Source organism: Lampris incognitus, chromosome 11, assembly GCF_029633865.1.
Source record: "Lampris incognitus isolate fLamInc1 chromosome 11, fLamInc1.hap2, whole genome shotgun sequence".
NCBI classification, from domain to species: domain Eukaryota; kingdom Metazoa; phylum Chordata; class Actinopteri; order Lampriformes; family Lampridae; genus Lampris; species Lampris incognitus.
In genome coordinates this window covers 37,308,801-37,325,988 of record NC_079221.1, presented here as the reverse complement: position 1 = coordinate 37,325,988, position 17,188 = coordinate 37,308,801, and the positions used below count along the sequence as shown (strand labels likewise).

General features: G+C 43.7%; 1 protein-coding gene across 1 annotated transcript; it reads left to right on the top strand.

Moving 5' to 3' along the window:
• The first annotated feature begins 728 nt into the window (after positions 1-728).
• LOC130120743 (trace amine-associated receptor 1-like) lies at positions 729-2,021 on the top strand. The gene is made up of 2 exons (XM_056289455.1): positions 729-904; positions 1,196-2,021. The coding sequence occupies exons 1-2, from the start codon at positions 729-731 to the stop codon at positions 2,019-2,021; spliced, it is 1,002 nt and encodes a 333-aa protein (XP_056145430.1).
• Positions 2,022-17,188: the final 15,167 nt, after the last annotated feature.

Below are 17,188 nucleotides of genomic sequence, written 5' to 3'. Positions count from 1 at the left end.
TTTACAGGACTTAAAGGATCTGCTGCAAACGTCTTGGTGCCAGATACCAGAGGGCACCTTCAGATGTCGTCTAGAGTCCATGCCTCAATGGGCCAGAGCTGTTTTAGCGGCATGAGGAGGACCTACACAATATTAGGCAGGTGGTGTTAATGTTTTAGCTGATCGATGTATACTGCCGTTTCACAGCCTCATAGTACCTTGCCTGGTTTCACCTCTATTTCAGACTTAGATTGTAACCTTGTTAAGTTCTGAGTCCATTTCAGAACTCTTTCTAGAGAGAGAGGAAAGGCAAACATGAGTCTGAAAACAACTTTAGGAAGAGGAGGAAACAAAGAAAGGAATTGAGGAGGAAGAGGGAGAGATGAAGAGCGTATAAACGGGAGGAAAGATGAATTAGATGGGTGAGATAGAGATGGGAAGAAGCAGGGAGGAAGGGTTGGAAAGAAAAAGAGGAAAGGCAATATCAACTGCTTTTTTTAATCATATTTTTTGGGTGCAGGAGAAAAAGGTTAGAAGGAAGCGAGGGCAGGAGAGGGAGTGATATTGAGGAAGAGGAATAGGATGATGGAGAGAAGGAGGGACATAAGTCTGAGAGAAAGAGAAGGAGGGAACAGCAAAAAGAAAGGAGGGAGGGAAAAGCGGAGAAGGATAAATAAGTTGTATGATAGAGAGCTTTGGTCAGGAAGCTGCCAGACCTCAGCAGCTTCTCCTCTCCTCCTCTGTCTCTCATGATGGAGACTCTGGAAGGAGTCGAACTCTGTTTTTCACAACTCCTCAACACATCCTGCAGGAAGCCGATGCGTTCTCACTCTGAGGCCATACTCTTTTACATCCTACTGTCCTTCATCTCTCTGCTTACTGTGATGCTCAACCTCCTGGTCATCATCTCCATCTCCCACTTCAGGTAGTGATACATTTCTCAGCATTGCCTTTAATAGCTGTAATATTTGTAATATTTGTTAAATCTGCAAGAAGGAAGGGGTTTTGAGAAAGTAGATGTCATGTCTTGGCCAGTTATGATCTTAAAGTGTATACAAACCATTAACAAGGATTTTTATAGTTTATCACAAAATATGTTATTAGTACACATTTAAATTTACACATTCCTTTCCAACACATTTGAATTCAATCATTTTAGATGCGTGCTTTTAGTCACGTTGTACTTATAAATGATAAGGTTTCTCTTCTATCCTAGGCAGCTACAGACTCCCACCAACCTCCTCCTCCTCTCTCTGGCTGTCTCAGACCTCCTGGTTGGCCTCCTGCTGATGCCAGTTGAGGGTTTGCACTCCTTTGGCACCTGTTGGTTCCTGGGTGACTTCCTCTGTGCTGCTTCTTACTTTATGGTCTTCCTCATTACCTCTGCCTCGGTAGGAAACATGGTGCTGATATCCATTGACCGCTATGTGGCTATTTGTGACCCTCTGCATTACCCCATCAAAATCACCCAGAAAGGAATTCAGATCAGTGTTTGTCTGTGCTGGGTCTGTTCTGGACTTTACAGTAGTCTGGTACTAAAAGACCTCCTGACACAGCCGGGTAAATATAATTCCTGCCATGGCGAGTGTGTAGTTCTCATTGACTTCATTGCAGGAACTGTGTACTTTGTTTTGACCTTTATTATTCCTGTTTCTGTCATTGCAGTTCTGTACATCAGAATATTTGTGGTGGCTGTGTCTCAGGCACGAGCTATGAGGTCCCATGTTGCAACGGTCACAGTTCGCTGTACATTGATCATTACTGCTAAGAAATCTGAGAGGAAGGCAACGAGCGCTCTTGGTATTGTCATTTTTGTGTTTCTAATGCGTTTCTGTCCATATTACTATCTCTTTCTCACAGGGGAGGAAGAAAACAACAACCATTCGTCCTCATACTTTGTTATATTTCTTTATGGTAACTCTTATTTAAATCCTCTGATTTATGCCTTTTTCTACCCCTGGTTTAGAAAAGCTATTAAACAAATTGCTACTCTTAAGATTCTTCAGCAAGATTCTTGTAAAGCCAAAATGGTCATACAGTAGAGAGAGGCTGTAGAGCAATGACTCTCTTTTCTGTAATGGTAGAAATATGTCTTCGTGTTGTGGTCAAGTCCATAAATTCAAAGATCTGGACAGACTGAAAGAATTGTCATCATTTATTTGCTGCATAGTTTTTAAGTCATAAGCACCAGATAAATAAGATTTTGGTTGAACCAACACTGTGAAGTAATTCTATGTATTTCAATTGAAGGATGTCATCTTTTAAAGAAAAGTTACAGTGAAGAAAAGAAACTCCAGTTAAAGAGGCAATATTTTCCTCTTCACACTATTTATTTGAACTTATTTGTCTTCTTTCAATGAAGAGCCAAGAGGGACTGTTTGTAAATTATCCTGGTTTACATTGCAGGGTCTTGATCAATAGCTTGGTTTCCAATGCAGCACCAAACAGGACTAGACATGGTTTACTCATCATTTAGGCTTACATTATCTTGTTACTCCATCTTGATGCCAACAGAAATGATCGGCAAGCTTGTCTGAAATTTGAATGAAAGCCACCGTGTTTTTTTCTTTCTTTTTTTTCTTCCTCTCATAAAAATGTTGAGAAGGCCCTGATAAGTCTCACAACATAAAACAAGCGGTGAAACATTGTATGCCTCCTATTCAGCGCTCGGTCAGAAATGGATAAAAGATAATTATACGTTCACTGTAAGTCACTGTGTGTTTGCTTTTATCTTACTCTTCTGTGTCAGTCTTAAGCCCCCGGAAATGTTTGAGTTTGAAACTCACAATGCAGGTGAAGGATCATTTTCCCTGATTTTCAGACATGATTTAAAACAATAAAACCAGGTATAATTACTGCTAAGCAAATCAGAAATAGCCATCTCAGACAGTGTGTATCTGCTGTTTGGGGACAGTATTGCATCTAAAGTATAACCTGCCATCAAAAATGAAAGAAAATTATTATTTCTCTTACTAAGGTCTCAGGCCATATGTATTTTATTTTTTTTTGAGTACACTCTTATCTACTGTCTTTAAGAGCTCATGTGAGCACCCGCCTCTGTCTGTAATATCTCTCATTGTATTAATAAAATTCACTGACATATGTAAGAGGAAAGGGTCATAATATATCTGCCCACTTTCAGTGCCATACACCTTCATGTGACAAGTGGTAAACAAGGGCAAAGTGAGATACAACTGAGTGATCCTCAGGCACTGCTATATTCGGAAGAAACTTAGTCATGGACGGATGTGAGAGACAGAAGTGTGTCACTGTGCCAGTCTCGGATCATGTGTTTTTCAACATATTGACCAGAATCACAGTGGCTGTGAATTGCTGGTTATTTGTCAGCATGCATAATTGATACTACCCTGAGCTGCAAGATCCATGTGCTTTGTTGCCAAGCATCATCTGTTGTCATGCTGGGTCAGGGTCTCACTATTACTTCCGCTACCCATTCCCATATGTAGTGATTAAATCTTGGATGACAGTGGCTTTATGGTAGAAAAGTGGACTTCTGAATGAAGGTATAATTGATCTAAATCTCCTAGGCAAATGGAAGAATCTAGGTTTGTAACATGCATCAGTGATATGATTCAGCGACTGCTGACCTTGAGCAGGGCACCAATGCCACAGGTGCTCGAGTCACCAGAGCTTTTTGTTTATGCTGGTGCTATGGGGGTGCTTGACTCTTCAGCGAGAGTGTTCGTGGAGCAATGCTCCAACATTCATAGAAATGCATTGATTATACACAAGCCAAGGCAAAATATGGTACTATGTATCAATGTCATGTTAATTTAACCAAAAACCAATAAATTGGTTGGGATTATGAATGGGGAAACCTAGTGCGTACTGTGTAGGGGCAATGCCATCAATACCAATGGGACATGGGACGCTTAGGGGATGGACAAGAGACGGACAGGGGATGGCCAGGGGGCGGCCAAGAGACGAACAGGGGACCTGGGCGAGACTCAGGCGGGACTGTATTATAACGGAAATGGTAGTGGTACGGAACTCTGGTAAAACAGAACTGACACTCGGACGGGAATGTAATGGAACTGATACTCGGACGGGACTCTAAACGGAATTATGGTTCTTTAGCGGAACTCTGGTGAGACTGTTAACGGAACTGACTCTAAACGGGACTGCTATTAAAAACTCTAAACGGGACTGCTACTTCATGAATTTTCCACATTCCAGTTTGATTTTAGTTGTCAACGTTACACGACACTTTTATATTTCAAGCCCATGAGCTTATTACTGCACTGAATTGTAAGTAAGTCAATTCAAAACGTGTCGATATGGACTTGTAAAGATTTGATTGGAAATTTTAGAATGGGGAAAACGGAAATCCCCATTCACTTGCGCTTGTCTGATGGCAACAGGCAAGCAAGCAAGCACATCAAATACAAACCCCAATTCCAATTAAGTTGGGACATTGTGTAAAACGTGAATAGAAACAGAATACAATGATTTGCAAATGCTTTTCGACCTATATTCGATTGAATACACTACAAAGACAAGATATTTAATGTTCAAACTGATAAACTTTATTGTTTTTTGCAAATATTCACTCATTTTGAATTTGATGCCTGCAACACGTTTCAAAGAAGCTGGGACAGGGGCAACAAAAGACTGGGAAAGTTGTGGAATGCTCAAAAAACACCTGTTTGGAACATTCCACAGGTGAACAGGTTAATTGGAAACAGGTGAGTGTCATGATTGGGTATAAAAAAAAGCATCCCCGAGAGGCTCAATTGTTCACAAGCAAGGATGGGTTGAGGTTCACCACTTTGTGAACAACTGCGTGAGCAAATAGTCCAACAGTTTAAGAACAACGTTTCTCAACGTACAATTGCAAGGAATTTAGGGATTTCATCATCTACAGTCCATAATATCATCAAAAGATTCAGAGAATCCGGAGAAATCTCTGCACGTAAGCGGCAAGGCCAAAAACCAACATCGAATGCCCGTGACCTTCGATCCCTCAGGCGGCACTGCATTAAAAACCGACATCATTCTGTAAAGGACATTACCACGTGGGCTCAGGAGCACTTCAGAAAACCATTGTCAGTTAACACAGTTCGTCGCTACATCTACAAGTGCAAGTTAAAACTCTACCATGCAAAGCGAAAGCCATATATCAACAACACCCAGAAATGCCACCGGCTTCTCGGGGCCCGAGCTCATCTGAGATGGACTGACGCAAAGTGGGAAAGTGTGCTGTGGTCTGACGAGTCCACATTTCAAATGTTTTTGGAAATCATGGACATCGTGTCCTCCGGGCTAAAGAGGAAAAGGACCATCCAGATTGTTATCAGCGCAAAGTCCAAAAGCCAGTATCTGTGATGGTATGGGGGTGTGTTAGTGCCCATGGCATCATGGGTAGCTTGCACATCTGTGAAGGCACCATTAATGCTGAAAGGTACATACAGGTTTTGGAGCAACATGTGCTGCCATCCAAGCGATGTCTTTTTCTGGGACGTCCCTGCTTATTTCAGCAAGACAATGCCAAGCCACATTCTGCATGTGTTACAACAGCATGGCTTCGTAGTAAAAGAGAGCGGGTACTGGACTGGCCTGCCTGCAGTCCAGACCTGTCTCCCATTGAAAATGTGTGGTGCATTATGAAGCGCAAAATACAACAACGGAGACCCCGGACTGCTGAGCAACTGAAGTCGTACATCAAGCAAGAATGGGAAAGAATTCCACCTACAAAGCTTCAACAATTAGTGTCCTCAGTTGCAAAACTCTTATTGAGTGCTGTTAAAAGGAAAGGTGATGTAACACAGTGGTGAACATGCCCCTGTCCCAGCTTCTTTGGAACGTGTTGCAGCCATCAGTTTCAAAATGAGTGAATATTTGCAAAAAAAACCCCAATAAATATCTTGTCTTTGTAGTGTATTCAATTGAATATAGGTCGAAAAGGATTTGCAAATCATTGTTTATTTACGTTTTACTCAACGTCCCAACTTCATTGGAATTGGGGTTTGTATAATAACGGTCATAGTTGGTTCGTGCACACTTAACGCACTTTTAAAACCGTTATTAACGGTCGGGGGGGGTAGTTTCGGCAGGTAACTTGTAAGAAATATAAAAATATTGCATGTCATCCTTTTTACACATTAGTTGGAGGGGCAGAAGCAAGTCACGTAGGTGTGCAGCATTAAGTGGACATCTGTTAGCAGATAGGATCCCTTTTTGAAGTTACCTTGATTACATAACAGGTCTTTACTGGAAGTTTGGTGTATTTATTGAAGCATGGTACCGCCTTTATCAATACACCCAACAGATCTTTACGTTAAAGATTCAGAAATTATTAATAAAAGAAAAACACCCTGACACGGCAGCGTCACCATTGAACCTAGAAACTTAACCCCATTAATTATTGTCTTTGAGTAATGAGCAATAAGGTGGGACACGTTGCTTGCTAACATCGACTTTAACGAGCTATAATTGAGGCTTATTACGTGATAATTTGTGGTTAGAGCTACTCAGTAGACTGCAGGACACTTTTGCCATCTTGTATTTCAAGCACTAAATACGAGAACTGAGAAGGGTAGGGAGCAATCATAAATGTCTTATTAAAACTTTAACCCGCTTTTTTATAGCAACAGTTTTAATGATTTTCATGTTTAATGATTCAATACCACCTCATTGTATCATAAGCCATCAGCTGTGACGTCATAGTGGCTTCAGGTACGTGACGCAAGGTGGAATTATTATTATTGAGTTTGCATTGGTAGCATCCATCGAAGTATGTAACGCTACAATACCTAGGAACCCAACAGTGAACACTTAACAGTAACAGCACATTGTCGAGATTTCGCTTTTTGCACGTACGTCGTGCGAACTTTGACGGGCGCGAACTTTGACGGCCTGGTACTCGCTTCATTACAGCCGATCGCGGTGATTTTTTGGTTTAGAAATATTTCACGTGTCATCCAACAACCAAGTTTCGTGATCAACGGGCAAGTGGTTCAGCCACAATAAAACTCCAAAGTTAACGAAACTTACGAAAATCTTGTTTTTTTGTGATTTTAGCGACTTTTGGCTGATTTGGGCGTGACCTCCTAGGTGCAACTTTCTAAGATTCGACTTTTAACTTTTTTCAGTGCACATTGTAGACCCTTGGTGATAACAATGTGGTCCGCAACCCCAGGCATGGCCCACATTCGTCAAAATAAGCCCGCCCAATTCGGTCATTTTTACGTCTAGAGTTTCAAAATTAGGCCTAACTTTAAGTGCGATTTTCTCCGTGAAGGAAACGGATAAAAACAAATTCCGGGTGATTTTCGGAAACCTCAAACAATTGCCCACTAAATGTTTTTCGGCAAATCAAACCTATCTCAACGTCTTCTGAGTGTAAAATTAATTTTAAAAGTGTGGTTCTCGCAAAAATCGACGATAAAATTCTCTGGTTTGATGACGTCACAATGAAGTCATAGAATTTTCTCAGCGCTTTTAATGCACAGTCCAAACGATGATCTTTCAGACTCCTGGTCGAAAAAGGCTGTATCTATTATGGTTTTCTCAAAATAAGGCCGTCCGTTTTGTTAAAAAAAACCGTCTATCCCGTCGTCGTCGTCGTATATACACTCACCGGCCACTTTCTTAGGCACACCTGTCCAACTGCTCATTAACGCAAATTTCTAATCAGCCGATCACATGGCAGCAACTCAATGCATTTAGGCATGTAGACATGGTCAAGACGATCTCCTGCAGTTCAAACCGAGCACCTGAATGGGGAGGAAAGGTGATTTAAGTGACTTTGAACGTGGCATGGTTGTTGGTGCCAGACGGGCTGGTCTGAGTATTTCAGAAACTGCTGATCTACTGGGATTTTCACGCACAACCATCTCTAGGGTTTACAGAGAATGGTCCGAAAAAGAGAAAATATCCAGTGAGCGGCAGTTCTGTGGGCGAAAATGCCTTGTTGATGCCAGAGGTCAGAGGAGAATGGCCAGACTGGTTCGAGCTGACAGAAAGGCAACAGTAACTCAAATAACCACTCATTACAACCGAGGTATGCAGAAGAGCATCTCTGAACGCACAACACGTCGAACCTTGAGGCAGATGGGCTACAGCAGCAGAAGACCACACCGGGTGCCACTCCTGTCAGCTAAGAACAGGAAACTGAGGCTACAATTCGCACAGGCTCACCAAAATTGGACAATAGAAGATTGGAAAAACGTTGCCTCGTCTGATGAGTCTCGATTTCTGCTGCGACATTCGGATGGTAGGGTCAGAATTTGGTGTCAACAACATGAAAGCATGGATCCATCCTGCCTTGTATCAACGGTTCGGGCTGGTGGTGGTGGTGTAATGGTGTGGGGGATATTTTCTTGGCACACTTTGGGCCCCTTAGTACCAACTGAGCATCGTGTCAACGCCACAGCCTACCTGAGTATTGTTGCTGACCATGTCCATCCCTTTATGACCACAGTGTTCCCATCTTCTGATGGCTACTTCCAGCAGGATAACGCGCCATGTCATAAAGCTCGAATCATCTCAAGACTGGTTTCTTGAGCATGACAATGAGTTCACTGTACTCAAATGGCCTCCACAGTCACCAGATCTCAATCCAATAGAGCAGTGGTTCTCAACCTTTTTGGGGTCCTGGACCCCCTGCGTATTTTTGATCTACCCTGAGGACCCCTCCACCTGATCTTGGGGGAGGGGGGTTGCAATTTGATAGAAACAGTGGAAACTGCATTTTAAATTGCATTATAGCATTTATTCACTCTTTGGGGCAAAAATAAGAGCTTTCAGTTGTAACTTAGATATAGTTAACAAAACAGAATTCTTATGCAGTAACTTTCAGATATATGTAACAAAACAGAACATGTATTCCGTAATTTTCAGATATATGTAACAACAGAATTTTATGCAGTAACTTTTAACAATGCAAACGGGAGCGAGATCTCTTATTAAAATACAATAAAGTACACTTGTGAAACAGATGTAATTACAGAAAAAAGTCCTGTTACCCTTTATAGTTTAGGTAGATAAAGGTCTCAGTCACATTTGAGTAAAATAATCCTATTTCTATAAATGTCATAGGATCTTTTTTTTAAAGATATTTTATTTTCACGGACCCCTTGCAATTACACCACGGACCACTAGGGGTCCGCGGACCCCCGGTTGAGAAACACTGCAATAGAGCACCTTTGGGATGTGGTGGACCGGGAGATTCGCATCATGGATGTGCAGCCGACAAATCTGCTGCAACTGCGTGATGCTATCATGTCAATATGGACCAAACTCTGAGGAATGTTTCCAGTACCTTGTTGAATCTATGCCACGAAGGATTAAGGCAGTTCTGAAGGCAAAAGGGGGTCTAACCCGGTACTAGCAAGGTGTACCTGATAAAGTGGCCAGTGAGTGTATATATATATGTAACCTATTTTTCTGGACTTGCCTGTTAGTGATTTTAAGTTCCTGTTATAAGCTGTTGCCAGAGTATATGCCTTGAGCTCTTATTTTGAAGGCTGAAGAGAGAGCGGAAGTGCTGTACGCAGTGTTGTTGCTGTGGAGTTCTGTTGGGGGAAGAATCCAAATAAAGTGGTGCTCGTGTGAAAGTGGACCCTCCGTATTTGTTATTTTATTGTTTCATACAGTATAGGTGACATCTACAAACCCTCGGTTACATTGGTGGCAGCGGTGGGATCCGGAAGTGTGCAGATCCTCAGAAGCCTCTTCGGAGCGCGGGAATAACAAAGCGCGAGGGCGCGCTTCCGGGAGAGGGTGACGACTGTAAACTACGAATAAGACACGTTAGCCCCTAGCTAACGGGTCTGACTCTTTAGCCGAGCGGTTAGTGATGTCGCCTTGTGGTGCAGCACACTCCGTGTCCAATCCCGCACCGGGCAAGAAAATAACCGGTTACAATACTTAACACTAACAGACACATTTCGTAACATGCATGTATCTAATTCTCCACCTGTTATGAATTATTTTGTGAGCAGTCAAGTCTTGTTTCTGTCAGCACTAAGCTTATATTCAGCCAGGTGTTGTATGTTTTTTGTTTTTTAAGTCAACTTGGGACTGGTGTTCATTTCTTACCCTGCTTGCAAACCCTGTATCTGCTCATTACACCTACAGCAGTGTATCTAATGACAGACAGGATATCAGGTTGATTTAAATGAAGGGCTTGGGTGATACGCTGACTTAATCCTACATGACCCATCCCATTCTCTGCAGCAAGAGGATGCTTGTTGCAGAGAATGGGTGTGTTTTATTCATTGTGTCTATGGTGATTGGTGGCCTTCTTGGTATAGGGTAAATGTAGTCCAATATTTTTTGGACGTATTAGTGCTACTTTAGGTTGAGATATGAATTTCCTCTCTGAGATTACTCACAAAGGTTTTCTGGATTTCCTCATCTGTATGATAACTGTTATGAGAGCACAAAACTCCTCTCCCAAGAACATTTCATACAAAATGAGCCCAAATTTGAGAAATTATGTGGCTCTTTGGGTCCCTGATGATTAGAGTTGGGTCGGTTTCCGGTTTCACCGGTCCGCTCCGGTTCGGTGTACGATCTTAAACCGGTTTGATCAGCAACCTGTGGGATGGCATTACGGCGCTAAATACGACTTTGTGATGTCTTGAGTTGATGCAGTTGGAGGACAGTAGGGGGAGATAGAGGATAAGATAGGATGTAAGTGACCGTAAGAGGGGAGGAGTGTGACGTAGGTTGTTGAAGTAAAGAAGCGTATACGCCCATTTCACGCCGTGGCCATCTTGGATTTTTAAAAAACCAAGCGGTGGGAACTTAGCCACGCCCCCTTCTTACTTCATTGAAAACACTGCTGGAAGCAACATGTACTGCTGTGTACCATCCTGCAACTCCTATCAAAGAAGGGAAAGAGATAAATCCTTGACGTTTCACCGCTTCCCCAAACGCCTGCACACCCGTAAGGCATGGGTGGTGAAAATTAAGAGGGATACAGGGCCACATTTTCAGGTAACTACCAATACCTTCACCTTTACCTAGCTAGCTGGCTGGATAGCCAGCTAGCTGGGCTGGATAGCCAGCTAGCTAGCTCCCTAGCAACGTTGTTAGCTAGCTTTCTGGTCTAACTACAACCATAACAGTTAAGATGTTGCTGACAGTAACGTCAGATATAATTTGTCATTATAGATCACAGACAACACCAGGGTGTGCTCAAAGCACTTCACCGAGGACTGTTTTCGCAAGACGTTTCTTGGGCTGACAAAACTGAAACCCGGAACTCTACCGACCATTTTCCCATGGTCAAATCAACCTACGCCGAGGAGGTAGCTAAGTTTACTAACTTTACTAGCAGACAGACATCACGGTAGGTCATGCAGAGCTATAATAACGTTAGCTGGATGTTGTCATGAAAATGATTTTAGGATGTTGATGAAATTAAACATAATACCTGCCATTAATAGCTTGTATTTTTAGGGTTCCTGTTCGTGGTGGTCAACCTGCTGGGGAGGTGACACCCGAGTCAGCAGATGATTGAGTAACGTTTACAGTTGTGCCCTCATGTTTACAACTAAATTCCACATTAAGATGCCATATGGCTAAATGTTTACTCCTCCTGCTATTATTGCAACAGACATTATGTACATGTAGGCCTACTGTATGCATTGAGCTGCAGAGGTTGCACCATGTACAGCCAGTTAAATAATATTGGGGTGACCAGTTTCACTGTGACTAAAACATTAGAAGGGAGACAGAAGTTTGACGTTGAAAAATGTTTGCTCCCGTTTGTAGTCGCATTGGTGACTTAATAGCGGAAGAAGATGAAGAGGAACATGAAGAGGAACATGAGGGAGATAGGTGAGTGGTTACTGTCAGCACAATACAATTTTTCAAACATACATTACTGCATTGTGTAATATGTATATATATATATATATATATATATATATATATATATATATATATATATTCACTAATCTTTCAATAGTGGATAGCTCTGTTCTGACACATCATCTTGATAACAGGAAAATGTGTGGCTTTATATTGCTTCCCACCTGTATGACATATCCTCATGTGTCCAGTGAGGTTTGGGCGACTCTACCTGATCATGACTACGACGTGAAGCTCCTTTCTGTGGAAGACCAGCTTGACGCAGTAAAAAAACGCATCGCTTTCCTGGAGGACGAAAATAAAAAGCTGAAAAGTGAGCGTTTTGGTCTAGAACGCTTCCAGTGTGCGCCCAATCTGATCAGGTTTTACACTGGTTTTAAGGATGACCACACCCTCAAAGCACTCTTCCTAGCTTTACAGCCTACTGCAGAGTCTATGGTGCGATGGACTCAAATGCAAAGGAACAGCCATAACCTAGAACATATTTCTGTGTCTGGCTTCCATGCAGAGCATTTATCGCTGATTGATCAGTTTTTCCTGTTCTTGTGCCGTGTGAGGCAGGGCTTTTTTGCTCTGGATTTATCTGTACGATTCAATGTGCCGCCGGCCACAGTCAGCAGGAACTGTACAACGTGGGCCAACTATTTGCTCTTTATGGTAGGGACCCTCCCAGTATGGCCTAGCAGAGCAGCAGTAGACGAGCTAATGCCACCAGTATTCAGGGAATTCTACCCAAACACAAGAGTGATACTAGACTGCACAGAGATCCGCATCGAGACAGCTAGTTCGAAGGTTTTGAACACCATGACATACTCCCATTATAAAAGTAACACTACACTGAAATCCCTAATTGGGATCACTCCCTCAGGGTCAGTTAGCCTGGTAAGTAATCTATACACAGGATGTATTTCTGATAAGGAGATAACTAAGAGGTCAGGTGTTCTGGACCTCTTAGAGTCAGGTGATGAGGTCATGGCCGATAAGGGCTACCTTATCAAAGACCTGCTCGATGAAATAGATGTAAAACTTGTCATCCCTGCATTTTTAGGCCCAAGTGGACAGTTTAGCTGTGACGAGCTCACAGACACACAGAGTATTGCTGGCTTGAGAATACACGTCGAACGGTCAATAAGACGCATAAAGGAGTACCACATTTTTGATGGAGTCATACCCCTTTCACTAAGTGGAACAGTCAACCAACTGTGGACTGTGTGCTCTCCTAACAAATTTTCAGGGACCACAGTTTTAAACCTTTGTTAAATTCAGCTGACAAGAAAATAGTGCACACAAACCTTAGATTGAAACATATTTAACTTCATTTCAGTACAGTCCCATTTTTTTACCCCACACCTTGAGATGAGCAATCACTATCTTAGTTTAGTAAACAATTGATGATTTGAGTTGGTAGCGAGTTCCAGTTTATTGCTACAACAGAATGACAGTTGGCCGAACATATTTTAGTTTAAAATGAACCAACAGTTTTGTTAAAGTTAAAGGACAAAGAATGAAAATATTGTAGATGGGACAATCTAATGTAAAATATTGAATGTACAGTATAAAAATGAAATGTATCTTATTTTTTATTTTATTGTGATTAAACAGCTTCTTTGAATACAGCCCTGTGTGTGTGTCTCTCCTCACTGGCACAGGAGAGGCAGAAAGTACTCGAAAAAGAAAAGATCCAGCTTAGTTTTCATATTGTGGAAAATGACGGTAGGTGCTCGAGGTTGGTAGTCCAAACCATGTTTGCTGCTGGCCCCGGCTGCATTGATTTCCGATTGAGTAAGAGGGGGCGTGGCTAAATTCCCACCGCTTGGTTTTTTTTAATCCAAGATGGCCGCGGCGTGAAATGGGCGTATGCTAACAGACGTGTGTCTTCGAGTGGTCCCTTAGCAACACAACAAACTTGTGTTGCATTACTAATATGCAAAATGACGTGACTAACATTATATTATGTTTGTTAATAAACGGACTAACGAAGCCACTAATGTCTGCCAGGCCGTGCGCAAATTAATGCCGAGCTGCAGCCAGTGTTCAGACAGTTCGGGTTACCCACTCAGGATGAGCTCGTCCTGTCAGACTAGTCTGATAAACTAAGCCTGTAATGTCCGTAGACGCCTTGTCTTACTGACATAAGAATAATTCAAGAACGAGCCGACTTCGTAGGTTCTTAACTGTGTAGCTTTTACTAGCGTTCATCCGACATACAACCTTCATAACATGCGCGTCTCACTTCCTGTATACGTCACACGCACTGCACGTACACCCGTGAGTAGGTCAAGTTAAACACGTGACCTTTCATTCATTACATCTCCCCCTCTAAGATGATTTTCTAACCTGTATATCACCCCCCTTTTCACAAAAAAAATAAAAAAATCCCCCACAGTACACAAGTCCATACGCCTCACAAATCCAGTCGGATTGCAGGCTTGCTCACCCTGCCAGAGCGAGTAACATATGGTGTGGAAGTTGGCATTTCTGCTGCTCGGGACTCATCCGTGTTTCCACTCTCCCCTGGAGTGACATGGTCAGGATCCCTGCTGACAAAGGTGAGTGTTTTAGGTGTGGCCAACAGGTGGCGCCTATTCCTTCTGTAATGTTCACCTTGAGCTGTCTCCACTATGTAGGATCTGGGAGTGGAGCTCTGACTGTGAACAACTGCTGGCATTGTCCATGTTTTCTGTCCATCAAGTTTGGTGAGTACTGCGTCACCCGAGTTCAGTGGGCGCAGTGTCCGCACGCCGTTCCTGCGGTCGTAGTAGAAAGCCTGCCTCGATTTGGCTGCGGCGTTAGCGGTTTTGATCAGTTCCTCTTTAGGCCAGGCCGGTTTCAGGTTATGCTGCAATGTGGGTAAGGTGGTTCTGAGTCTCCTACCCATGAGCAATTCCGCTGGACTGGCTCCAGTGGAAGAAGAGGGTGTAGCTCTGTATGTCAACAGGGCGAGGAGAGGGTCTTCCTGCCTTAATATGCTTTTAGCTATCTGAACAGCCCTCTCTGCCTGTCCATTACTCTGGGGGTAGTGTGGGCTTGAAGTCACATGGATGAAATCATAATCCTCACTGAACCTCCTCATCTCTTCTGAAACTAGCTGTGGCCCATTATCACTAACTACAATTTCAGGGATACCAAAACGTGCAAATGTAGCCTTCAGCCTAGCTACAACCTGACTGCTAGTAGTTGTTGGTAGATTTAGGATCTCCAAAAACCTGGAATAATAGTCAGACACTATCAAGTAGTTTTGCTTTTTGTACTCACACAGGTCTATGCCAACTTTCTGCCATGGTCTGGATGGGAGCTCACTTGACATTAAAGGCTCTTTTCTCTGTGTGTTCTTGTGTTCTCTGCAGAATTGACATTGCTGTATCTTTGTTGTAATGTGCTCTGTCATTTTGGGCCACCACACTGACTGGCTAGCTCTCTCTCTGCACTTAACTATCCCCTGGTGCCCGTCGTGTATTCTGTCTAAGATCACCTCCCTCATCTCTGTGGGAATGACGATACGACTGCCTCTGATGACTAAACCATCTACCGCAGATAACTCCCCTCTCACCTGATAAAAGTCTCTGACTGTCTCCGGCACTTTATCGACATACTCAGGCCAGCCGTGTCTGATGAAGCCCAACACTGTCTGGAGCTGCAGATCCCCATCCGTGCTCTGTTTTATCTCCTGCATCCTTTGAGGTGTGGTAGGCACCTGGCACACGATGGCATCAATGTGCGCTGCAACATCATCATGAGAAGCACCATCTCCGTAGCACTGCTCTGGGCCTCTGGAGAGTGCATCAGCCACAGCTAAAGTTTTGCTTGGTGCGTATTCAGCCACTGCATTGAAACGCATCAGCCTCATTGACAGTCTCTGGCACCTAATGGGCACATTATCCAAGTCTTTGCTGTTCATGAGAGGCACTAGTGGTTTATGATCGGTGACAAGTCTGAAATTGTCAAGCCCAAACAAGTACTTCTCGAACCTTTCACATGCCCAGACGCTGGCTAAGCACTCTTTCTCGATCTGTGCGTACCTTGTCTCTGCGTCACTCAGCCGTCGGGAGCAGTAGGCCACGGGCTTCCAGTGTTCCCCATGCTGCTGGAGCAGAACGCCTCCCAGCCCGTAGCTGCTGGCATCTGCTGACACCACCGTAGCCTTAGTGACGTCATAAAAAGTGAGTACCGGGGCGGTGGCGAGTGCTGCTTTAAGGTCTTGGAATGCTGTGTTCTGTGCAGGTCCCCACAGCCACTCTGTCGTTGCTTTAAGCAGTCCATAAAGCGGCTGACCTACAGTGGACAGCTCTGGGACGTATTTTGCCAAATAGTTCACCATCCCGAGGAACCTCTTGAGTTCCGTCATGTTCTGGGGCTGAGGAAAGTTCTCTATTCCGGCCACTTTGTCCGGGTCAGGTCTGATGCCTGCCTCGTTGATGATATGACCAAGGAAGCGGACTTGTTTCTGTTTGAACTTGCATTTCGCTTGGTTCAGTTTGAGACCTGCTGTTTCAATGACCCCCAGCGCCTCTGCTAGGCGCCGGTCATGGATTTCCTCAGTCTCTCCATGTATAAGGATGTCATCCATGTACACCTCTGTGCCCTCTAGCCCGGTCAGAGTTTCCGCCATCTTTCTCTGGAAAATCTCTGGAGCACTCGTTATACCAAATGGAAGGCGGCAGAAAGCATACCTCCCAAATGGGGTGATGAAAGTGGTGAGCCCCCTGCTGTCTTCATGCAAGGGGATCTGGTAAAACCCACTTGCTGCATCCAACGTTGTGAAGAAGTTTGACCCTGCGAGCCTTGGCATTATTTCCTCCATAGTGGGCAGCACGTATTTCTCACGTTTCACCGCTCGATTCAGCCTCCTGAGGTCAGCGCAGCAGCGAACCTCTTTCTTGTTTGGTTTCAGCACCGGCACCATAGCGGCGCACCATTCTGTGGGCTGAGTCACTTTTTCAATAATGCCCTCATTTTCCATACGCTGCAGTTCTTTCTTAACCAGTGGTACAAGTGGCAGCGGTATCCGTCTGGCTGTATGCACCGCGTATGGCTGGGCACCCTCCACCAGAGTTATTTTCACTGGGTCTGTTTTCAGCAGTCCACTTGAACCGAAAACTCCACTGACCTCATTCATCCGCTTCACTAGACCCATCTCCACTGCCTCTGGACGACTCAGCAGACAGCTGCCTCTCCCCTTGATCACATACACTGGAAAGGAGTATTGTTTCTCCTTGTAGTTGGTTGTGGCTTGAAACTGTCCTATGCAGCTGATGTTTCCACCTGGGCTTATGAAGCATGTGTCAGGAGGTCCCAGTTTTATGTTTGGCTTCAGCTTTTTAAATGTCCCTTGGTTGATAACAGTAGCGTCAGCCCCCGTGTCAAT

Bases quoted from the DNA above. Each gene is read 5' to 3' on its own strand.
- LOC130120743 (XM_056289455.1), top strand. From the start codon at position 729: ATGATGGAGACTCTGGAAGGAGTCGAACTCTGTTTTTCACAACTCCTC. The intron at 905-1,195 runs GTAGTGATACAT...CTTCTATCCTAG, and splicing joins ATCTCCATCTCCCACTTCAG to GCAGCTACAGACTCCCACCA.